General features: G+C 36.7%; 1 protein-coding gene across 1 annotated transcript in view; it reads left to right on the forward strand.

The window, feature by feature from the left end:
- The window catches only part of MORC1 (MORC family CW-type zinc finger 1), a 164580-nt gene that overhangs the window by 78890 nt on the left and 59376 nt on the right, over positions 1–26314 (forward strand). The window contains exons 15-17 of the mRNA XM_055128982.1: positions 9854–9982; positions 13149–13254; positions 21157–21295. Coding sequence (XP_054984957.1) covers positions 9854–9982; positions 13149–13254; positions 21157–21295 — 374 coding nt within the window. The remainder of the gene's footprint in view (positions 1–9853; positions 9983–13148; positions 13255–21156; positions 21296–26314) is intronic.

Here is a 26314-nt window from a genome sequence, read left to right on the forward strand (position 1 = left end):
CAGTGATGCTCAGAGCTTACTCCTGGTTCTGTACTTGGGGATCATTCCTGGCATGTTCAGACATCTATATAAAGTGCCAGAGACCAAACCCTATTTAGCTGCATGCATACATCTTGCCCAATGAATTATTTTGGCCCCAGGTACTCATAATTTAAGTTGGTATATTATACTACTGGGCAGAAGGAACAATAAAACTCCATACTTATAATAATTTTGATTTGATAAAGACTTAATGTGAGAGGAATTCAAGACACAATTTAAGCATTAAAAATTACATCGCATTACACCTGATTTATATGGCATAAATAAGTACTTTGACTAAAATAATTATTTCATGAGTGTTTCAGCAAATAATAGAATGGTTCAGGAGTTCATCAGATTGATTTCTGTTTTTAAAAATCCACATTCTTACAGATTTTATTCATTTACACTGCTTTCACCTGGTAATTGAAATTATCGCCACTGACAGCACTTATGTTTCCTTTTCTTTCTGACAGTTCTTGTATTATTATCATGATAATGACATTTTTTTACATTTGCAATTAAGTTTCTTACAAAAATATCTGAGACTCTCACTTGCATTGCAAATAATATAATAAAAAGCCAAGTACTCTTATTTTATCACCAATTAAATTCACTTTGATTCTTACAGTTTGACTTTTTTTTGCTAACATACCACAAATAGATTTCAAAATTCTATGAGTATTCTTATTTATACCTTAGAAAAGAACAGTAACATATTTAATGACTGAATTTTAAAAATACATCAGAATTAAACACAAGTTGCATTGGCTAAGGAAGTATATTAATAAACATGAGTCTTGCAGATATTTTGATAGTGGTGTGGTACAGTATTTTGTACATCAACACTACAAACTTTAATAGTACTGTAATCATATCACCTAAACTAAACTATTATCCAATTTTACATAACAATTTTTAAAAAGAACATAGACCAGTAAGCATGTTTGAGCGAAAATATGAGTAAATGAGCAAAGTAGAATATGAGTAAGGCAGAGTTTTGGTAACAAGATATACTATGCTAATGTATGCTATAGATAATTATGCTTTTTGATTTCCACATTTTAGAGAGAACTGGAAAAGCTGGAGTCTATTAAAGTGAAGCAATGACAATGATTCAAATATAAACAGAACTTAAAAAAATTAGCTTCTTTCTGAGAAAAGACACAGATGAAAGTGCACTGTCTTTGCGTTTGCTTTCGCAAATTTTTCATAACAAAATCCCTAACCTACTGCCTTTGAGTCTCCAGTTTGTAGATTGTTATGGTCTGCACTGGAAGCCTGGAAACCCAAAGGGACCTGGAGTTTGGGTCGGAGTCCTTGAATCCATTCCAGTAATGGATAAAATGGCATGACACCTCATACAAATATATACTATATTTAATGACCATGTGTACTTGAGAAGAATATGCATTCATATATACAGTTGTGGGTAGTAAAGTGTAAAATCACATAAAAATGTTTTTAAATTCATAGTCTGTTGATTTTTTTTTATGTAAAATTTCTCTGGTTGGGAGGATGTGGTTCTGCATACTTTTAAAATATGCATCTATGGAAAGCCACTGATATTGAACAAAAGAAAAAGATTCTACATTTCCAGATGAAGTAATGAAGTTGATACTTACAAGTATATCATCTTTTTTATGTACTCTAAGATTGAGCCTGTATTTCTGGAGGTTTGCTCTAGAGCTTTCTGTACTCACAGTAGAGACATGAAGAAATTCTGGCTGAAGCTTCCACCAACTCTGCTGCTGACTGTACCCATGATGCTAACCTCACCAAATTTTATTCCCCATACCCAAGACCTAAGAGAAAAAAATGGGACCAGAGGCAGCTTTAGCACCACTGAACATCTTCTCTTGCTTTTCTTTACTTCAAACAGAACACTTTGAGATGTGAGAATAAAAATGGGAGAGCTATTATGAGTAATTTGATGAACATGTGGGGGGATGTGTATCATTTCAAATTAATATTTTCACATTCTTTGTATTAGTGGTGTTGCTGGATCATATAAAATTCTTTAAGAAACCTATAGTTTTTTAAAAAATATAGGTTGTACCAGTTTACACCTCACCAACAGTATACCAGAGTATCATATGTACTTGAGAAGAATGTGTATTCCTATATTTGAGGATAGAAATCTATGGCAGGCAGAAAACTGAGGACATCGGTGATGGGAATGCACAGTGGTGAGGAGACCCATATTGGAACTTTATATGACTTAAACCCAATAATGAACAACTTTGTAATTTTGTATCTCATGGTGATTCATATATATATTGGATATTTGTAGATATATATATATATATACATATATATTGGAGATATAAATATCTCCCAAAAAAAGAGGAAAGAAGAAATTTCTGTATCTATAAAGTTCACCTCATCTGTTGCTTCCTTTATTTTATTTTATTTTTTTTCTTTTGCTTTTTGGGTTACACCTGGCGATGCACAGGGGTTACTCCTGGCTCTGCACTCAGGAATTACCCCTGGCCGTGCTCAGGGGACCATATGGGATGCTGGGATTTGAACCTGGGTCGGCCCCGTGCAAGGCAAATGCCCTACCCGCTGTGCTATCTCTCTAGCTCCTGTTGCTTCCTTTAAAGCCATTATTTCCTTGTTAACTTTTTGTCCGGATGATCTGTCCATTGCTTTTGAGTGAGGAATGGCGATCCTTGCTGTTATCGTGTCACTGTCAATGAATATCTCGAGATTTTTAAATAACTCAGAATTGTTGATTTATGGCTGCATACAAAAGACTGATTACCATTATATCTTGATGGACTGACCTCCTTCATCGTTACCATCTTTGTCTCTTACCTGTTTGTATTGAAAGTATTTAGTCAGATGAGAATAGCAGACCCTGTCTGAATTTTCAGTTGTTGTGATTGTACATATGCTCCCTGAGGGCTGCAATCCTTTAGTTGCTCTCACACATTCTGTTACTCTCAAATGCTCTCAAGGGGGGGTGGGGGGGTCAGAGTTTTTACCACAGTGTGCATATATCTTTTTAGTTGTAGTGCTCATGGAATAGTTCCCATTAGTTGCTTTGCTTATACACACCTGGCTCTGTGTGTGGCCAGAAATATATGTGGTGTTAAAGATAGCAGACAGCAGAATTGTCAAACACAAAAAGCAGAGCTGTCAGGATCATGGTTGGTACATGTATTGGCACCTGGGATGAAACTCATAACTTCATGCTTGGGAGGCAGACAGTGCCTGATTCCCTATGTGAACTTTTTTTTTTCTCCAGCACTTTTTTCTGGTATAAGAGTAATGATAACCTCAAAAACAAGTTTGAAAGTGTGGGGGCCAGAAAGATAGTACAGTGGGTAAGACACTTGCTTTGCTGGTGACTGACCCAAGTTCAACTTCTATCATTGAACTGGGTCCCCCAAACACCATCAGGCATGATCCCTGAGTAATGGTAGGTGTGGCCCCCAAAACTAAATTAAAACCAAAGGCAAAAAAAAGTGTGTCCACCTCTTAAATTTTTTTGATTTTGAGGATAATTATTAACTATTTTAAATTTTATAATTGAATTGAATGCAACATTTGAGTTGTCAGATTCTGTTCTTTATAAAGAACTTTTTGTTTGCTGATTTAATCTCTTTACTAGTTCCACATTTTTCAGTTTCTGTTTCTTCAGAATTCAGTTTTGACATTATATATCTTTCTAGTAATTTACCTATTTTTCTAGATTATAGTGTTTGTGAGCACCATATTGTTCATAGTAGTTGTTTATGATTGTAGTTCTGCATTATTAATGGGAATGAATGTCTTCTCTTTCATTTCTGATTTAATTCACTTGAATCCTTGCTCTTTTTCCTTGTCTGCTTCACAATTTGTGAATTTTGTTTATGTATTCGAGTAGTAGTTTTCTATATTATTGATTCTGCTGTTTGTCTTGTCGTTTTCATATTTTGAATTATAATTGTTATTTTTGCTTTATTTGTTCTTTGTGTCCCTAGTTCCTTGAGATAAAATGGTGGCTTTTAAATTTGAATTTTTGTTTGTTTCTTAATGTAGCTAGTTATTGGTGTGAGATTTTCCTTTAGAAATGCTTTTATTGGTGCATGCAGTAAGCTTTGTAATATTATTTTCATTTTTTTGTTTTGCTTTTGTTTTGGGGTCACACCCTGTGATGCTCAAGGGCTATTTTTGACTCTAACTCAGAAATTACTCCTAGTGGTATTGAGAGACCACATGAGGGATTAAACCAAAACCAAGGACAACTACATGCAAGGCAAGTGCCACACCCACTGTAATATTGCTCTGACCCTACTGTTTTCATTTTTTATTTATTCCTATATACATATTAAAAACTTGTATCATTTTATCTTTGTCCTACTCAAGACATGTCTTGTTTTTTCCATATATATGTGAATTTTTCAGGTTTTTATTTTTTTGTTTTTGTTTTTGTTTTTTTGAACCATACCCACACAGCAAAACTCAGGAGTTACTCCTGGTTCTACACTCAAGAATTACTCCTGCTGGTGCTTAGGAGAGTACATGGGATGCTGGGGATAAAACCCCGGTTGTCCACATGCAAGGCCCTACCCACTGTACTATTGCTCTGACTCCAGTTTTTCAGATTTCTTTCTCTTAATAATTTATTATTATTATTATTATTATTATTATTATTATTATTATTATTTTGCTTTTGGGGTCACACTCAGTGATACACAGGGGTTACTCCTGGCTCTGCACTCAGGAATTACTCCTGGTGATGCTCAGAGGACCATTTGGGATGCTGAGAATTGAACCCAGGTTGGCCGCATGCAAGGCAAACACCCTACCCGCTGTGCTATCACTCCACCCCCAATAATTGATTATTTTATATACCATTTTGATCATTAAAAAATGGTGTTGACTTAATTTATGACCTATTGTACTGTCTATCCTGGAGAATGTTTTATATGCATTTAAGAATGTATATCGTGCTGAGTGAAATGAGTTGGAAAAAGAGGGACAGATATAGAATGACTGCATTAATTTGTGGGCTAGAAAAAAAAAAACAGTAGGAAACTAATATCCATGCCAGGGAAAATGGTCCAGGAGGACTGGTCAGTGATTGGTCAATAGTGTGGGAGATGGGGGGTAGTTAGAAAGAGGAGGGTCCATTATCACAATATTAGTTGGAAATGATCACTTTGGACAAGAACTGAGTGTTGAAAGCAGGTAATGAAATATACAATACACATCATAACTTTTCAGCATCTCTATCGAAAACCACAATCCTTAAAATGAGAGAGATAGAGCAAGAGAGAGAGATTCCTTTCAGAAAGACAGGCTGGCATTAGAGGTGACTTGAAGGGATGGGAGGGAAACTGGGGACACTGGTCCTGGGAAATTTCACCAGTGGAATTGGGAACACTGTATGATTGAAGTGCAATAATGAACAATTTTGTAATGCTCTATCTCACAGTGATTCAATAATATAAATAGTAAAAAAACGTAGAATATAGATTCTTCTGCTACTGGGTGAAATATTGCATGCATACTTCTAGCCTGATTTGCAACCCTTTTATTTCCTTATTACTTCTCCTGGATAATAAATTCATTGTCTAAACTGGGACAAATAAGTCCTCTACTATTACTGCATTACTATCTATTTCAGATCTGTTAATGCCTCCTATATTAGTATGATTTGGTGTATTTATATGTGTGTGTTCACACTCTCATGAGAGCATAACTATTCCTGTTCCCTTTTAATTTCAATTTGCATGAAACATATACTTTTATCCCTTCACTTTGAGCTTTCTGTGTTATTAAAACTGAAGTGAATATCGTTTAAGGCAGCATACATCAGGCACTTTATATTTTGTGAATGAATAATTTAATTCATTTCATATACTTTTTTAAAAATCTTGGTTTTGGGGCCAATCCAGGGGTGACTGATTCTGTGCTCGAGGTGTCTCCTAGTGTTGCTGGGATTGGACCCAGCTTTATTGCATATAGAGCATGCACTCAGACTTTTGTGTTAACTCTTCAGCCTACAAACACTTACTGAGAAACTTAGCTGTTTTTAAAACGTTTTCCTCTGTTTCGCAGTTCTTTTGTTCCTTCGTTTTTATTGTCTTCCTTTGTGAGATGATTTTTTAATACTACTTGCTTTAAATCTTTTATCATATTTTTATATCTACTAAGGGATTTTGTTTTGTCACAATAACCACTGGCCCACACAAAGTGTCTTATAGTCCATTTTAGCATTAGAATAACAACTTGTATTGCATAGAAAAATTCTTTCTACTACATCCCAACACACCTGTTTTGGTTTTGGTTAACAGTGTTCATGTTTTATATCATATGTAATTAGAAAAGATTCTGAATGCATTATTAATGCCTTTATATTTTATTTTATATTTTCCTACTACAGTTAAGTGATGAGATTTTTCACTGTTATATTATTAGCATATTCTGAATTTAATTATATACTTAGCTTTGCCAGTGAGTTTTATATTTATTTTAGCATTTGTAATTAGTGTACTTTTATTTCAGCTTTAAGAACTCCCTTTAGCATTTCTTATAAGCCAGATAGATATCATGGTAATGAGATCCTCTTTAACTTTTGTTTGGGGAATTTTTTTTTAAATCTCTTCATTAATGAAGGACAACTTTGCCTAGTTAACTCTCTTATCTGGCAGTTTGTTTGGCTTCAGCACTAAAAGTTATCTCTGTCTCTCTTGACCTGAGAGGTTTCTGCTGAAAATTCTACTGCTAGGCTCATGTGAGTTCCTTTGCATGGGAAATAATTTTTCCCCTCTCAGGTTAGCTATATAAATCTTATACAGACAAATGCATAGAAGAAAATAGAAACTGACATTGTATGTTTTCTTCCTACTGTCATCTCTGTAACCAGTGTATCTGTCAACTTGCTGAAGCTTCTACTTCGTCTTTAGGGGCCACTCCTTAGAAACTTGTTTTACTAATGCCAAACAGAAATGTAAGCCAGGTATGCAAGTGGGAATAACTTCTATCTGAGGGGAAAATTAAGGTTCACTATCAGTTAAAAAACAAATTTCTGATCCCTCCAGAGTAAAAAAACTGCTGAATTACTTTGCCCTGATAGCAACCTTAAGTAGCATCGTACCTTCTTTCAGTCTGGTCATTAGGTTTTTGGATTGTTGAATGTCTCAATTTCTGCCTTTGATAACCTGTAATTCTTCGGTATTACTTACTGTTACAAGTAAGAATAAGTGAAGCTTTATGTGTCAATTGTTGAAAACAACCTTTAAATATAGCCACTATCTTTAAGGATTTCACTCTGTAAAGGAGAAAATAGGAATAAAGTGACTAAAATGCCGTGTGTCAGCATTATGAGTGGTGTGATCACAGAGCAACTATCACCCTGCCCCTGAGGAGTGTGTGTGTGTGTATATTTCTAGCATCCTCGTGCTTTTCCTCCTCTTAAAATGTTTATGTTGGGGTTCACGGTTGGCTTTTATTTTATGTTAACTAAACACAGTGTTTAGTTAATATTTTCAAGGAAAGTCCTTCTTCACCTTCATTTTGTCCCAAATAGCACAGTAATGAAGCGTTTCGTCAAGAGAATCAGCAGTGTTTTGCAAAGGTTGTTAGGTGCAGAATGCTGAGTTTTATGTGCAGGGCGTGCTTAGTTATAACGCACGGTTCTTCCTTTGAAAAGTTACAATCTTCTTGGAGAAAGAACACTTAGAGAGAGGAAAAATACAATACAGCAAAATTTCTGCAAGACAGTATTGTTTTTAAATGTGCTTTCACTTTTATTTTTTATGATAACCCTACAAGGCAAGGCATAATGCTTTGTGCGTAATAAAGTTTAGTGGTTTCCCACACAATTGCACCATTAATGTGTGACAGATTTAAAACTTGAAGCCTCCTGCCTTTAGTTTACACCATCTTCCACCCTGACATAATAAGAACTATCTAGCTTCTGCGGAAATCAGAGAACGAGGCCTTAGGAATTCTGTCCAGATTCCAAGGAATTTTCATGATCTGGTGTTCAGAGAATTTGATTCATTTTGGGCCAAGACAAGATACAGAACAGACAAAAGAATACTGGAAGTCTGAGTTGAGAAAAACCCAAAGAACAGAATATAGGGGAAATATGAAGTCATCTCTATTAGGAATTTTGCAAAGAGATAAAAGTGAAGGCCTGGTCAGACATTTCTCTGGACTTAATTACTAGATACTAAAATACAGAAATCCAAAACTACGCTGCTGCTAGTGCGGCCTCCTGACTTCATATCTCTTCATTCTCAGCAGTGGAAAACAAATTACCAAATGCTTTCTTTTCAGCAGATCGACTTTAGGGGGGAGAAACTCCAAATCAATAATAGTGAATTTTTTTGTTTAAATATTGAATGTAATCAAAGTAAAGTGAAAGTAAAGTGAAATTTACCAGTTATACATGCGGGGTGGGGGGCTGGGGAGGTGGGGGGAAGGGGGGAGGTATATCATCATTCTTGGTGGTGCAATATGTGCACTGGTGAAGGGATGGGTGTTTGAGCATTGTATAACAGACTTTAACCTGAACGCTTTGTAACTTTCCACATGGTGAATTAATAAAAGAATTTAAAAAAAAAAAGTGAAGGCCTGGAAATTTGTGAGGGAGGTGTCAGCCCCGCTCAGTCATTAAGACTGACACCCTTCCCTGCTGATCCTAAGGGCACATGGTATTCTGAACCTAAACTTAAACAGCAATAGTAAGGTCTAAGGACATCTATTTGTATTTTTCACCTATTGAAGTTGTATGTTAGAAATGTCGTAGGACCTCTTATTTCACATATTTTATTTCTGAAGTTTATATGTTAAAACCTCACTTTTGTATCTGTATGATGAAAAACTTCTATATTTTATGTGTTTCAGATGCTCATTAACTGCATATGGCTATGGGTTATTGAACAATAACAAAATAATGACACATTTTTAAATAAAATATGTACATATAAAAATGTTTAAAATGTTAAAAGAAAGTAAAAAAAATTCCATTTTTTTCCATTAGCGCTTTTCCATTAGAAGCACTATTAAAACTTACTTTTCTATGTTTTGAGAAAAATGTATCTATCACAATTTTATGTGCACATTTTTATTATAAAATATATAAATGTACACACTGTGCATTATACATTGTACATTATACATTATACAGTGTATGCGATGTGTAAATATATCACTCTGCTCTTCAGATAATTTTGTGATATCTGTGGGCATTAGCAGTGCAATTTCTGAGTCAAATAAGAACATACCCCCTCAAAGAGGATTTATGAATTATATTCTATAATATGTGTTGTGTTTAAGCAAAGAGACACTATATAATCTAGGATGAGAATAGGGCATAAATAATAGAGATTCAGAGGAAATGGAACCAGAGATAAAATAAAGATAAAGAAACTCTTAACTGTGAGACAAGAATGATAAATATATGTATCAGAGTGTTAAGGCTGACCTTTAAGTTTAATCAGTACATTTCCTCTTGGGAGTATTTTAAGAAAAAAGTTTTAAATGTCAATGTATTTTATTGAAACAATAAAAGTATGTATATGTACTTATAACTGCTATTAAAATTATATTTTATTATAAAGCTATTGCATATTTGTTATATGTATGTCAGAAATTGTAAGAAATTAACAAGCAGAAAGCAAATTTCTCCATACTCAGAGAAAACCAAAACTTATATCTTAATATCTTATTTTTGTATATGAATTTGTTTCATTTAGTTGAATTCATATTGCATATACATGTATGTATAGCCAAACTTTCCTATGCTTGCATTTTTATTTTATTTTAATTTTCTTTCTTTATTACCTTCTGCATTTTCATAGCCCTTTTATGCTTTCTTTCTTTTTAGGTAATAGGAATCTCACATTGTTTTGGAATGAGTTTGGAAACCAGAATAATGAAAATACTGGAAAATATTTAGATTCTATTCACAGTCAAAGAAGAGACTCTATGGCCATCCCATTCATCATTCAGTGTGGTGAGTGTTGAATTCCATTCTACTTACCAAATATTTTGATTTTCTCTATATGCATGTCATTGTGCTTTGAAAAATGACATAAGAGGAAGACAAAGATATTAGGTAAGATATATTTGTTTTTCAAGGAAGTTTTGATCCAAGAAAGAGGTTAAGATAAGCATGAAAATGTTATTTATAAGTTACAATATCAAAAGAGTAAAAGAACTGGCCCTTATTAGGAAGCTTGCTACTGTTGTGGGGAGAGCGGCAGGTTAAGGGACCATTTTGACACTGATACAGGGAAGTGGTCACTCTGGGTGAGGACTGGGTGCTGAAAGGAGGTAAAGTATTATGCATGATACTCTATCGGTAACAGTATTGTTAATCATAGTGCCTGAAATAAAAAAGGAAAAAATGCCTGCCATAGAGGCAGATCGGGAGGCAGAAAAAAACTGGGGACACTGGTGGAAGGAAATGGAACTTGTGAAGGGATTGGCATTAGAACATTGTATACTTGAAACACAATCATGAATAATTTTGTAACTTTTTATTTTGTTGATTCAATTGGGCTGGAACAATAGCACAGAGGGTAGGGCATTTGCCTTGCACGCAGCCCATCCTGGTTCGGTTTCTACACCCCTCTCGGAGAGCCCAGCAAGCTACCGAGAGTATCCCGCCTGCACCGCAGAGCCTGGCAAGCTACCTGTGACATATTTGATATGCCAAAAACAGTAACAACAAGGGTTACTGGTGCCCGCTCCAGCAGCTCGATGACAGGGACAGGGACAGGGTGATTCAATTAATAATAATAATAGTAATAATAATAATAATAATATAGGTGAAATAGACTGCAAACTACAACACCCAAAAAGAGAGAGAACGAAAGGCAGGGTGGGGGATGGGGTGGTGGTTGTGAGAGGGACACTGGGGTCATTGGTGGAGGTGAACGGGCACTCCTCCCGTTGAGTTCACCAGGTGAACTGGTGGAGGGATGGGTAAATGATCACTGTATGAGTGAAATGCAAACACAAAAGTTCATAAGTTTGTAACTGTACATCACAGTGATTCTCTAATAAGAATTTTAAAATAAAATAAAAGAAATAATATAAAGGAAGTATAGCACAGAGTTCTTTGAAATTACTTCCTTCCTTCCCTCCCCCCCTCCCTCCCTCCCTTCCTCCCTCCCTCCCTCCCTCCTTCCTTCCTTCCTTCCTTCCTTCCTTCCTTCCTTCCTTCCTTCCTTCCTTCCTTCCTTCCTTCCTTCCTTCCTTCCTTCCTTCCTTCCTTCCTTCTTTCCTTCCTTCCTTCTTTCCTCCCTTGCTTGCTTGCTTCCTCCCTCACTATCTCTCTACTCTCTCCCTCTTTCTTTCTTTCTTTCTTTCTTTCTTTCTTTCTTTCTTTCTTTCTTTCTTTCTTTCTTTCTTTCTTTCTTTCTTTCTTTCTTTCTTTCTTTCTTTCTTTCTTCCTTCCTTCCTTCCTTCCTTCCTTCCTTCCTTCCTTCCTTCCTTCCTTCCTTCCTTCCTTCCTTCCTTCCTTCCTTCCTTCATTCCTGTTCTTCCCTCCCCTCCCCTCCCCTTCCCTCTCCTCCTTTTTGGATGTGGTGCTCAGACCCTATGTCTGCTCTCAGGGATCACTCTTGGCAGTTCTTAAGGTGCCAGGTATCAGACCAGGTGAGCCACAAGCAAGGCAACCTTCCCACACACTGTACTATTTTCCTGGCCTCTAATGTATCAATGAAAGGGAAGAGGAAGAAGTTGAAAAAAATTCATGACAGAGTCAACCTTTGCCTGTTTATTTTTGTCTTTAAAGCAGAATGTTGATAGAGATGTAGTAGAAAACTTGCATTTCTATCAGGTGCATACTTCAGCTAAAAATTTTGTGATAAATAATAGAAGCAGTTATTTATTAGTTTATAATACCTATAAAATAAATACATATAAAAGAAATGTATATTTAATACATTTAATAATAATTAAATATATTAAATATTAAAATGTTTAATACATTTTTGGTTCTTAGTGATTGAGTACTGAATGAATAATGAATAAATATTAAGAGACAAAATATTAGGTTGAGTTAACATGTTAAAGGACTTCAAATGCAAGATAAGGAGTTTTTAAATTCTGAAATAAAATTTAGAGACATTGGAAGTTTCTCAGTAAGAGAATAATATTGAAACACAGTCTCTACTATCCGTAAGGAATATGTCTTCCATTGGAAAAGACAAACAGAACTACGCTGTAGTATGTAAACTGCAGTAAATTTTAGTCATTGTTTTTAATATCAGCTGGTTGTTGCATGCAGTTGTTCATTTCCTCAGTTCTACCCTCTATATATCTATAACTCAATTTCCTTTTAAATTTCACTACCATGCCCTTATTCAGACATTTTCCGTTTCTTACCTTGATCCTAACATTTTGACAATAGTCTCAACAGAGGTCCGACATTTCCCTTTCTTCATTCTTCTCCAAATTATCACTTACTGAGCTACCTACTCCTACATCTGACTAGTTCAATTCACTAATTTAGTCAACCTCTGCCAAGGCTGTAGATGTGATTTCCCTAGGCACTGTATAATCTATTCATGTTCTTAGCCATTTTGCATACTTCCCTACCTTAGATGAATAGAGAGCAGTATTTACATAGAGAACCATTACCTGTGTGGTAATCTAAGGTAAAGTTAAAAGTATCCTGGAGAGACTAGAAGACTTTAGTCATAAAAGTTAGGAAAAACTATAAGGGAGAAATGGAAAAAGAAGTTAAAATATAGGCTGGAGACTGGATAGAAACAGAAAAAAAAAGTATAGAAGAAGGAACTGCATGAATGATTTTGAGTGTTAGATTTTCCTTCTGCTGTATGTTTGGAGACAGTGTAGTATTGTCAGAAGAGAGTAAATGAAGAGTTCACTCACTTTAAGTTTCTTGGTAGACTAAAAAGTGAAATGGACGATTATCTAAGATTTTTTTGAAAAGTACTTTATTAATAATGATTATAATTATACTTTGTTGGTGCTTTCATAGAATTTTAGAGTATTTATACCAGTAAATACATATAGTAAATGATCAACGACTTATTTGTCTTTGGATCAAAAGATACTTCATACTTCTGTTATTTGCAACCTGGCGTTTTACTATGATATATTCACTTCTGACTGTGTTTTTATTACATGTAATTTTGTTTTCTCAGATCTTTGCCTTAAATGGAGAATTTTGCCTACATCTACTAATTACCAGGACAAAGAATCTGCTGACATCTGGATTTGTGCTAACAACACCAATCTCTTGGAAAACAGGTAGCTCTTGATGGTTTTCTAAAATTTCTTATCAATATTTTAATTCTTAAAATACAAATTTATAAAACTAGAAAATGCTGTCTCTATATGGATTTTGACTTAGTAGATGTCAGTTCTTCCAACTATTTGCAGCCCCTTGTCATGTGGAGGAAGTATTTTGCTAGTATAGTTTTCCATCAAGAAAGAAGAGACATAGATATGACTCCACAAGCATTGAGGTGTGCAATCCAGAGCTTCCACTGTCAGGAGATCATGACCTAACAGTTAAGGGTTCAGCTTTCCAGTTCATTTTCACGCAACATACAATCTTATTGTGCAGTAGTCTTATCCAGAGGGTGTCTCCAGGGCACTAAATTGTTACACCATGAGCTTTTTCTATTTAAGTCATATATTGATTTTGTTGCTTTGTGCTTTTGGAGGAAGATGTCCAGACTAAGACAGGAAAAATACCTATTAAATATTGATGAATGTCAGTATTATTGCAAGCCCTTTTAGAATTACATTCTTTCCCTGGAGAAAAGAGGAAAGTTAGTTTATCTCTCCTGCAAATGGAACCCCTATGTAAAGTATTGAAGTTTATACTAATTTCTTAGCCCTGGATATGTATAGCAGTATCACTGAAGAAGATATTATTTTAATAACTCTTATTTGATTAATTCTATCCCTCCCTGGAAAAGAAAAGAACAAGTATTAAAAATTAAAAAAATAATAAAATATTTAAGAATTTCTACTAAAACTCTACCTATAACACAGGTTAATTGTTATAAGGGCTTGAGCGATAGCACAGCAGTAGGGCATTTGCCTTGCATGTGGCCAACCCAGGTCCGATTCCTCCGCCCCTCTTGGAGAGTCCGGCAAGTTACCGAGAGTACCTTGCCTGCATGGCAGAGTCTGGTGAGCTACCCGTGGAGTATTAGATATGCCAAAAACAGTAACAGCAAGTTTCACAATGGAGACGCTACTGGTGCCCGCTCAAGAAAATCGATGAGCAACAGGATGGCAGTGACAGTGACAATTGTTATAAAGAATGTCAGGGTCTCAATGGATTTTACATTTCACTTAGCCCAGGGCTTTTTCCATGTCCTTTATTTGTAGCTGAACTTGTATTTTTTTCTCCAATAAATAAACAAATAAATAAATCTCTCTCGGATCCCGACTATATAAAGAAGGCAAATGCAGCACCATCCTGATCAAATTGAAGTCTGAGAAACAGAGGCCAACCCCATCTCAGTGTTATTCTCTATTTTCTACAAAAAAGCCAGGCTGCACTCATGGCGGGGGGCGGGGTAGTGTGAGAAATCTGTTTATGAAGCCAGTGGTCAGAGTCTTCAGATTCCTAACTCAATTCCATCTCTAAATTGGATCTTGAATACTCATCAAATGGAAACAAAGTGTTGCCTCAGCTTCAGTATTCAGAATGGTTAATAAAATTGATTATTTACTATAACCTGAGAACTTTTAATACAGCACAGGATAGTGTATTATAGAGTTCGGGCTCTGGGCCCAGAATGTCCAATTTTGACTCCTGACTCCATTAGCTGAAACCCTGAGGCAAATGACATGCCTTCTCTATCTCTTGTCTTCCTATAACCTGGGAGAGTGCAGAATAATAGTACTGATGCATCGTTTTCTGAGTCTGACTGAGTTTCTTGTGAGAACAATCTGCTCAGTGCTGATCAGATGGCCTCCCTTGATAACAGGCCATGTGGATTTTAGGTCTCTCTCCAGGATAGAATCATTTTTTAAAATTTTATTTTATTATATTGAATCACCGTGAAAAAAAGACAAAGCTTTCAGGTTTAAGTCTCAGTCATACAATGATTGAACCCCCATCCCTTCACCAGTGCACATTTCCACCATCAAGAACCCCAATATACCCCCCTCCCGCCCAGCCCCCACCTAAGTAGCTAATGATCTTAATTTTATTCTTTCTATACTGTGAATACATTCAATATTTCAATAGAGATTATTGTTTGGAATTTTCCCCCAACAATCAGGTCTGCTGAAAAGGCATCATTTAATAATTTATTTTCATTGCTGAGAATGAAGATTCTATGAGCTCTTGGTTTTGGATTTCTGATACTTTAACTCAGTTCACAGTCTAGATTCATTTCTGTAATAAGCTGCTCTGGGTGCCAAAATGGGTTAGAAGACCTCTTGGATCATGGTCCTTAGGAACAGAGGGTCTCTTTTGCGAGCAGCAGCTCCAGATCTTATCTGGGCTGAGGGTGAGCCGGTAAAGACCTGGTAATGCCCCCTTCCCATGATCGCCTATGAGCCACAATATTGCAAAGTTCATACCTGTGGGTGGAAGTCTTAGGGGGTGGCTCTTGCCACGTGGATGATGCCGCTGCCATTTTCCATGCAGAAAAACAGGGTGGAGAGGGAAATTCCCTCCCCGGGCAGCACATAGTTGTAGTACAGCTCACAGTCTAGATGCATTTCTGTACGAAGCCGCTCTGGGTGCCAAAATGGGTTAGAAGACCTCTTGGATCATAGTCTTTAGGAGCAGAGGGTCTTGGATAGAATCATTTATCTATGACCTCTCAGGCTAGTTTTGAGTATTTTCTGACCTACAGACCAGTGAACCTGAACCTCTACAGTTTCCCTTATCTTCAGCTAACAAGGGTCCTTAAGTTGATACATGCTTATCCTCTTCTACCTGAAAAATGGTGATGCAACCAAAAGGCATTATAATATTAGCTCCGTGTATTTGGGGTTTCCTTGGGTGATTATGTGAGGTGGGAAGCGAGAGGCAGCAGCCTTGAGAAGGAAATCCACTGCCTTCCCTCTGTCTGTTGTCACCTGGGAAGCACCTAGGAGATTTAGTACTGGTGAAAGTCTACTGGGAGCCCTTGCATGGTGCAGACATTCATAACCTGCCAGTCCCATGAGCAGCAGCTTGCACCTGACATGCACTCATTCTGTGCAGCATAGGAGATGATTCCCCTCCACCTGATTTTTCAGGAAGTATGGACTCAGCCTGGAGCTAGGAACTGCTCTTTGCAGGAAAGGAAAGTCAGCCCTGACTTACCCAAACATTTTGGTTCTGTTCCCTTGCCTTCACAGAAAAGAATTTCGGTAGAAGATGAGATGGTGAAATAAAGACAGCTTTCATTTAGAGATAGAATAAGGGGAAGTAAGGAGGAAAAAGAGTAACTAATGGGAGTAGCACATTAAAGAGATAATGCAGGCTTGAATAACTGTTAGGATGGGCTTATATATGGATATTCTTAAGGTTGTCTTGGCCTGGCGCTTTCTGTGGGCATGAGAGTCAAACAGGGTATTGTCATAAAGAAAGAGCTTTACACTTTTGGCGATCTTCCTTGATGCCCTTATCACAGCTTTTTCATCTCTGCTGGTCCTCTACCATGGGGGCTGGGGGGGTCAAGGCTTCTGGCAAACCATCTCTGGCACCAGTTAGAGTTCTATCAGGCCTCAGCTACAGTACCCACAAAGTGGGTCCAGCAGTAATGTTCTTAGCTGCTTCAGAGCTAGTGAGAGAGTAACTTCTAATCTCCTCTTGGTTCTATTGCATCCCAGGTATTCATTGCCACCCACCTCCTAACTACCTGCCTGCCTGCTTTAGTTACGAAACTGCATGAATTCTGTCTCTTTTTTCCACATCAAAACAGTGCCACTTGTCATAACAAGGAAGGTATATGTTGACAGAAAATTGATGGACCTTAAAAATTCTAAAAATGCAAGAAGTCCTCTTTTTTATTTTTTTTTAATTGAATCACCATAAGATACACAGTTACAAAGTTGTTCATGATTGGGTGTCAATCATACAATGTTCCAACACTTATCCCTTCACCACTGTACATTTTCCACCACCAATGTCCCCAGCTCTCTCTCTCTCTCTCCCCTCTCTCTCTCTCTCTCCCTCTCTCTCTCTCTCTCTCCCCCCCACTCCTCTCTGTCTCAGAATCATAGTTTACGGTGTAGGTACTGAAAAGATATCATGTTTCTCCCTTTCCCTGCTTTCAGCACTCAGTTCTTGTTCAGAGTGATCGTTTCCAGCTATCACCGTCATAGTGGACATCTCTATCCTAACTGCCCTCTCCCCTCCACCACTTATAGCAGGTTTTCAACCATCGACCAGTCCTTCCAGTCTTTGTTTCTACTGTTGTTGGATAATAGTCTCCTACTATGTTTTTGTATATTTCCCAAATGAGGATAATCATTTTATGTCTGTCCCTCTCCCTCTCATTGATTTCTCTCAGCATGATACTCTCCATGTCCGTCCATTTATAAGTGAATTTCATGACAAGAAATCCCCTCATATTTAAAATTGTCTTGAGTCCTTAATTCTTTACTGATATAGTACTGACTGTGTTTCATTTCCACTGACAAATTATGATAAAAAATAAGTTTGACAGGAGATATAGGGATAATATAAAGACAAACTAATCATAAGGGCAGTTACTTAAATGTTGAGTTGTCCTTTGTCATAGGACAGGTTAGTCATAACAATGTAGGTAAGATTTCAAGGTGAAGAGAAAATGATCTCATGACCACATCCATTCTTCAGACTCAATATGATAGGATGGATCATGTATATTTTAAGAATATATGATAAATATTTGTTATACAAAACACTGATACATATATACTATTGATTTGGATAGAATCACATTAAATGTATTCAAGTACAGTTAGTGATTATGCAGCATTCATTAAGTAGAAGCATAGAGTAATGTAGAAAAACTGGCCTTGTCACATGGAGAGTATAATGCTGAGTGAAATGAGTCAGAAGGAAAGGCACAGATATAGAATGACTGCATTCATTTGTGATATATATATGCATATATATATTAGAAAAAATAATATCCATGGCCAGAGAAAACAGGTTAGGAGGACTGGTCAATGGTTGGAACTAACCACAAGTGTGTGGGGGGCTGAGGGTAGGTAAGATAGCAAAGAGACCGCTATGACAATAATAGCTGGAATGATCACGCTGGACAAGACCTGAGGGTTAAAAATTGGTAAGGAATATTCATGATAACCTTTTAGTATCAATATTGCAAACCACAATGCCCAAAAGGAGAAAGAGACAGAGAGATAAAGAGAGACAGAGACACACAGAGAGAGAGAGAGAGAAAGAGAGAGAGAGAGAGAGAGCGAGAGAGAGCACTGCCATAGTGCAGGCAGGTGGGGTGTGGGGGGCGATGGGAGGGAACCTGGGAGCATTGGTGCTGGAAAATGTACACTGGTGAAGGGGTGGGTGATGGAATACTATATGAGTGAAATCCAATCATGAAAAACTCTGTAAGGGTCTATATCACAGTGATTCAATAAAAAAGTTAAAAAAATAAACTAGCCTTGTCTGTATTTACAGAAAACATAATTTATTGTCAGTAGTTAATTACAAATTGTCACAAGGTCAATATCCATAGAAAACATTTGAATAAATATTGTTTGTATTAAGAATGGGAAACATAATACTTAGCTCTTTTGTACATAGCAATAAAATCAGTTATTTCATATTATAATAATCCTATGAGTTTTCTCCATTTGTCAGAAAACAAAAGAATGAAAGTAAGAAGGTCATCCAAGACTTTTACAGAATTCTGTCCTTGAGCTGAAGCTTGAAGACACCTTGCATTTTGATGCAAAGCCTGTTCTTTTTTTAACCTTAACAATCCACTCTCTGAAGCTATACTTTTACATTCAAGAAGAGTAATTGTAATCAAATACTTCATGGTTAAAGCAAACCATTAAAAAACAAAATAAATAAACTGGTGCATTTGTTTAAAGGAGATGGAGAGATAGTACAGTGGATAAAGTGCTTGCTTTGCATCCAGCCAACCTGGGTTTGATTCCTGGCACCAACATGGTCTTTTGAAAACCACCAGGTATAGAGTATGGAGCCCAGAGTATAGAGACAGGAGTAAGCACTGAACACCACTGGGTGTGCCCCCTACTAACAGCAACAAAAAATAAGTAAAAATGAAACACATCATTTTGCAAATAGTAGCATTAGAAGCCCAGGAGGGCAAAATGAAGCGTTTCTTTATTAAAACACGGAATTTTTCTAGTACTAAACTTTACTCAAGAAATAATGTCAGCACTCTCTTATTTCATTCTTGTTATGCATTTATCTGTATTAAAAATATGAATCATAAGTCAGGTAGAAATAATGCCAACCTTTTGACTGAATCTTTTGAAAAAGAATGCTAAAAGCTATCTGAGAGTTACGCTGAATATTAATACTTTGTTGTTTACAAAAATGTTCCACTGAAGACAGGTGAATCAATTTTATTTTAATAAACTTCTTGAGGTTCTTATTTTAAAATAGAAACTTAATGCTGCCATGGGTTCTACTCTCAAGTGAAATAGAAAGCTATATAGAAGGAACACTCAACAGATGTCTGACAATGAGCACTTCAGGTGGCTACAGCAGGTGTTACCTGATTTGTTTGCTTACCGTCTTAAAAAAATTAACAACAAATACCATATTGGAGACTGGATTAAGATTTTCATTTGTTTGTTTTTTGTTTGTAGTATTTGTATGTGATTATATTTACATATTCTTTTCTGTTAGTAGAGGGCAAAAATAATCCCTGTTTCAGCCTTGAAAAACAAATAGTGGATGTGAGCTGCTTTACTCTTCCTGTGCTATTTCAGATGGGAGATATGTCTCTCAAGTCTTAGCTGCCTCTTCCCTTTTCTAGAAAATAAAATATTTATTTAACAGAAATTTGTCCCTTCCAGCTTTTTCTGACACCCATCAATAATAGAAAAATCTTTGTGTAAAGCAGATGCGAAACAAAATGACCTCACTTCCCCAGCTCCACCTTCAATCAAAGCCATGGTAGAAGGTGTTGAACTTTTCCGTGTAAGCCTTGATGCCATCATGAACAATATATGATCTCAATTTTTCAACAGTCTGGCTAACAGCTTGCCAGAACATAGCCATGAAACCAGAAGTAGTGGTCGGGAAACTTCAAACCTTCCAAGCCATATGTCACAGTAACAAGGGAAGTCTCATCCACGATCCGTTTATTCTCATTTACACACAATTGCAAAAAAAGCTATTGTTCTACATAATGCCTTAAATAGCAGATAAATTATATGATTTCTCAGCTAGTGTTTTGAAAGAGCATATAAATTAGACTGACTAGGAAAATGACTACGAGAAGCAGATACATAAGCAGCAGCAGGGAATGAAGGATGCTGCAACATGACATTGGGGTTATTGGATGCCAAATTGCTCAGTAGACCCTTAGAGTCCACTGAATACTTATTATAGTGCACGGTCACCGATTTTCAGAATCATCCTCAGGAAATAAAAGATCCATGTGTTTAAGAAACAAGAATATTTTTGCAATTATTAAGCAAATTATTTTGTGGTTTTAGAAAGATATATGGATTTATTTCCAAATTTTCTGGTGCCAATGACAGTAGTGACAAAGCTCCATGATCTAAAAGACACTTTCTCCAAGGCTCTCTTTTGATGATAATTCAAAAAAAGGAAAGCGGTAGAATAAATAATATTCTCTCATTTTGCTAACTCTGCCACTCTCTGCACTTTCTGTTAATGCGTTTCTATTCAAATCGCAAGTTTAATGTCATGTATTACCTCAAGGAATTAAATTTTAAAACTCTTACTTAAACGTTAAGCATAAAATGTAAAGAGTGGGGCTGGAGTGATAGTAAAGGGCTGTAAGGTGCTTGCCCTGCCCGCAGATGACACAGGTTTGGTCCTTGTTGTCCATATGGCCCCCTCACCCCACCAGGAGTGATTCCTTGGTGCAGAGCCAGGAGTTACTCTTGAGCATCACTGGGTATTGCCCCAAACAAAACAAAAGTTCCTGTAGATTTGAGTCAACTCCTATAGATGCTAACTACTTGTGTATTTCCTCCTGACATGATTTCTTGCACTTGTTGACTGAGAAGTTGCGATGGGGCTCAACGCTTACCTTCTATCCCCCTGGGCACCATGGGCAGTGTGTCAACATCGAAACATGAGAAAGAAAAGCAGCTTCAAGACTCTGTGCAAAGGTATCATCATCGACTGGCAGAATGGCAGCCACAGGTGAGCTAGTAATCCTTTCAAAATCCTATCCTACCACTTGGTTCTACATGTGAAATTTAACGAATGTGGCTTATCCTACTAAAATGTGGAGTCTTGTGTTTTCCTATTCTTTTTTTTTAATTAATTTTGCATTCTAGGGTATACTAGAGGCGACCAATGAAATAAGACAGGAAGAAGAGTTCTCCATAAAAGACTGCAAATTGGATCTATCTAAACTTATTTATGCAACAGTGTATAGGGAATTTATTTCTTTTCTGTAGTTCATGTAGGTCCTCATGGAGATCAGCCAATGCATTGGGACAAATTAAGACCATTGTTTTGTATTATTTCAAAATTTGGGATCCTTTCATTTTATTAGGATTCGTTCCTTGGGGCACAATTTTTAGGTAAATAATTTTTAAAAATTTATTTATTTTTTAAATTGAATTGCAGTGGGATGCACAGTTACAAAGTTGTTCATTTCTTAGTTTCAGTCATATAATGTTCCAACACGTATCCCTTCACCAGTTCACCAGTGTCTGTTTCCCACCCGCAATGTTCCCAGTTTCCCTCCCCCTCACCCCATGACAGGCACTTTTCTTCTTCTCTCTCTCTCTCTCTCTCTCTCTCTCTCTCTCTCTCTCTCTCTCTCCTTTTGCATATGATGGTTTGTAGTACAGATACTGAGATACTGAAAGGTTAGCAGTTATAACCCTTTACCTACTTTCAACACTCAATTCCTGTCCAAAGGCATCATTTTCAATTATTTTTGTTATACTGGTTCCTTCTCTATCCTAACTGGCCTTAGCCCCCCACACACTTGTGTCAAGCTTCCAACCAACCATAATTATTTTTAAAGAGCAGTAAACAATTAATATGGAATATCAGTCATGTTTAAGTTAATGATACTAAATAAACCATTAACATCAATACGTGTAGGAAACCATGATAATATCAAATGAGAAAAGTTCCATGCAGAAGTACTATTTTAATCGCTGAACTAAGGAAATGATTTATCTCTGCTTACTTTATAGAATTTATACTCAAAATTCAGCATTTTTTAAACTGTGTAGTTTGTCAGCTTTCCCAAATAGAACTTGAAGAGGCCAATCACATATGCCCAATGTATTGACCTTCCTGCAGGTATCAGGTAATGAAATGCCCATTCCAATAGAAAATTCTCCAGACAGACCACAGGCATTGTGCTTCATTATTTACACTCTTGGAGTCTTAAGAAAATAAGTTTTATTATTTTGGGATCCCCAAACACTTATTTTAGCCCCTAATTTTGGTGTCTGTCATAAGAGCAGAATCACCATGGAAGCACATTCTCCAGAGTCTCTGACCCCCACCTCCATCCAACACACAAAGAAGCTGAAATTTCTAGGCTTGAGTCTTAGAGTGAAAGGTTTGATAACACGTAGATCAGAAATATGGTTATCACAACCCCTGGTTCTTTTCATACAACTATAGGTAAAGTCACATATTTCCAGTGTGCAATGTATCTTAATTTGTTTATCACTCTTAATAGCTTAACGAGGGCAGTTGACACATGCTGTATTGATTTTATCTTCATTGTAGCCTCTGTGCATTTTTATTTGTTATAGAGGCCAGAGTTGACTCTTAAGTATTAATGGTGTCAATCACAATGTCTTAACTGCCTGTTTGTGTCTTTATGGTGGAATGTTTCTTTCATTTTTAAGGCAGAGATTTTAGTGATAACATGAAATAACAGATTTGTATTACTTGGTCTTGTGTGTGTGTGTGTGTGTGTGTGTGTGTGTGTGTGTGTGTTAAAGTGTTCAGTGCGGATTTTTTTCTCTTCTTGACTGACTTTTGGAGGAAGCGTCATTAGAATGCAGCAAAGGGAAGGGTGAGAAATTCAGAAAAACATCTCAGTGCCATTCCAAATCAGTACACATAGGACTCAAGTGTAGGCTGGATACTACTTGGAAATCAGGAGTGAGCTCATTTATTCCCATTTTGCTCCATTTCTTTTGGTGGTGCCATCTTTCAGCATTGGGAAATAGTAAAATGTAATTATATTTTGCCCATCTCCTGCTCTCTTTTCCTGCTTTATTCCACTAATGTCTACTAATCCATTGGCCAGACCTTAGAATCAAATATAAAAATGACATTGGTCAGCATATTATATTCTTTATTCTATGCTTTGACTTTAAAAAAAAATTTATTTAATCACTGTGAGATAGTTACAAGCTTTCGTGTTTGGGTTACAATCTCACAATGATCAAACACCCATCCCTCCACCAGTGCACATTCCCCACCACCAATATCCTGGGTATACCCCCTCTCTCTAACCCTCCTCCTCCCTCAGTGGCAGACAATATTCCCCATACCCTCTCTCTACTTTTGGGGTCTAGCTTTCACTTTAATGGCACAGAAAAATATGCTGAGCTAGAAAATGAAGAGTTGGCTAGGTAAATGAAAGGCATTTCCGCACCTTCCATGCTGTGGTTTGTGTTTTGTGTAAACAGGAGGGATAGAATAGACGCAGGAATGATAGTATGCTACACTCTGGTTAGAAATCAGCAGTTAGCCTTCACACACTATTCCAGTGTGTAAGTGCCAAATATATTTTCCAGGAACTGTCCATTGATTGCACTCAGAGGGAGATAAAAGATGTATCTCAATGATTATATCTTATCTACTAGAACAAAATGAAGCTGCTAGGTCCAAGCTATAATTGACACAAAAGATAGTTTCCTTCCTTCCATCCTTCCTTCCTTCCTTCCTTCCTTCCTTCCTTCCTTCCTTCCTTCCTTCCTTCCTTCCTTCCTTCCTTCCTTCCTGACTGCCTTTCTGCCTGCCTTCCGAAGCATCCTGCCTTCCTGCCTTCCTGCCTCCCTCCCTTCTTTTCTCCCTCCCTCCCTCCCCCTTTCCAGTTTTGGGGCCACACCTGGCAGCGCTCAGGGCTACTTCTGACTGTGTTCTGAGGTGACTCCTAATGGTGCTCAGGGGACCATAAATAGTGTGGGGGTCAAGCCAGGGTCAACCACAAGCAAGGCAAAGACTCTCTACTATCTCCCTGGCCCAAGAAATGTAATTTAGTAGCTATTATTCTAGCTAGTTATATTGTCACAAGAAGGGGATGTGAATTCAAAATAAAATAAGTCTCACATCTTGAATGCTATTATTATAATGTTTTAAATCCTAATATCAATATAAATCCTCTTATAGCCTCTCAGGCCAAATACACACACACAAGACAGAGAAACATGTACAAAGGTTACAGACTGACATATTGTAAACCGTACTTGTTAAGGAAAATATGTAAGTTCACTAACTCTTATGAGAGCTCAAATTCAATTGATAATAGATAAGCTGTGTTGACAAGCTAAGACCTGCCGCAAATAGTTCTTCTGATTCAGTCCATTCCACAATTTCTTCTTTATGAAAATAAATAAGTAAATAAGTAAGTAAATAAATAAATAAATAATCTGTTCCTAATGACAGGCTTCAAAAACCTGCACTTTAAAAAAAAAATTTAAATATCAAGTTGTTGGTGCCACCTGCCGGCCAAATGATGAAGCACTGTCCTTTTCATTCTGTCATTGCTCAACTGCCAAACAGCATATTACCTGTAATTGTTCTGTTTTTTGGTAAGCCTGTACAGTATATTTTAAGTCATAAGTTAGATTTTCAAAATTTTTCTTTCAAAATTTAGAACTTTACTCAAATTTTCTCTTTCTCAGTGTCACTAGCATCTTAGATGTCTCTGTCTTGTGTTGTATGACAAGGCTGAGTCTCTTTATGAGCAAGAATATAGAGTTGGTAAACTTTATTCTCATTTTTGATAATGCTTTAAATACGTTTAAATAATCATAAGATATCATACAATGGTTTCCTGAATTAAGTCCTCTCTATATTTTCTCATTCATTTGTAAGTCATGTTCAGGGCAGAATATTTATATAATCAATATTTTTGTGCAACAGGTGTTGTAATAGTTATGTATCCTCTAGGCATTTATGAGCTAGCATTTTTTAATTAATGATCATTCATTATCCTGAAGTTCAGGATCCCTTTAATCTAACACTAGTTTGCTGTTTGCCATTAGTTTCTTTGCTTTTGCATGATTTTCCCACTGAGTTAATTTTACTCCTTTAATATGTCCTCTCAGCTTCTTTGAATGCCTTTACTCCATCATGGTGCCTGAAGATGCTTCTACAGTTTCTCCATTCCCTAAAGAGTGCATATTAACATCATTCCTATATGAAATCAGCTCCTATTACTATGCTTATGAACCAGATTTTTACCTTTTTTTAAAAAGAAAGGACCTTTTAAAAATTTATCTTTGTATTTTCAATAATGCCTAGACCTTTTATTGAATAGGTATATATCAAATAATAAATGAAGAATTGAAGGAAAAATTGGTTTATACATAATTCTTCACAAGTAGATACAAAAACATATTTTTCGTTTGAGTTGACTGACACGACATAGATCAAATACATATTTCCAAAGTATTGCAAATTCAAATGCTCTTACACTTGATTTAGATAGTGCTGCATTTGGCTAGGAATATAGAGACTAGATATGTATATATCACTGTATCACTATATCACTGTCATCCTGTTGCTTATCAATTTGCTCGAGCGGGCACCAGCAACGTCTCCATTGTGAGACTTGTTACTGTTTTTTGGCATATCAAATACACCACGGATAGCTTGCCAGGCTCTGCCGTGCAGGCGAGATACTCTCGGTAATATCTCTGAGATAGGCGGGAGAATCGAACGCAGGTCGGCCCCGCTGTGCTATCTCTCCAGTCCAAATTACATTAAACTATCTCAAAAAGTAACAAAATGTATTTCATATAACATTGTGCCTAATAATGTTGCTTACAAAGATCTATTTTTAAATTGAGTCATTGTGAGATAAAGCGTTACAAAATTGTTCATGATTGCATTTGTCATACAATGTTCCCAAAGCCATCCCTCCACCACAGTAATTTCCCAGCACCAGTGTCCTCAGTTTCCTTCCCACCCCTTCAATACCCCCCACCCCAGGCTGCCTGCCTCTAT

The sequence above is a fragment of the Sorex araneus genome, chromosome 2, assembly GCF_027595985.1.
Source record: "Sorex araneus isolate mSorAra2 chromosome 2, mSorAra2.pri, whole genome shotgun sequence".
NCBI classification, from domain to species: domain Eukaryota; kingdom Metazoa; phylum Chordata; class Mammalia; order Eulipotyphla; family Soricidae; genus Sorex; species Sorex araneus.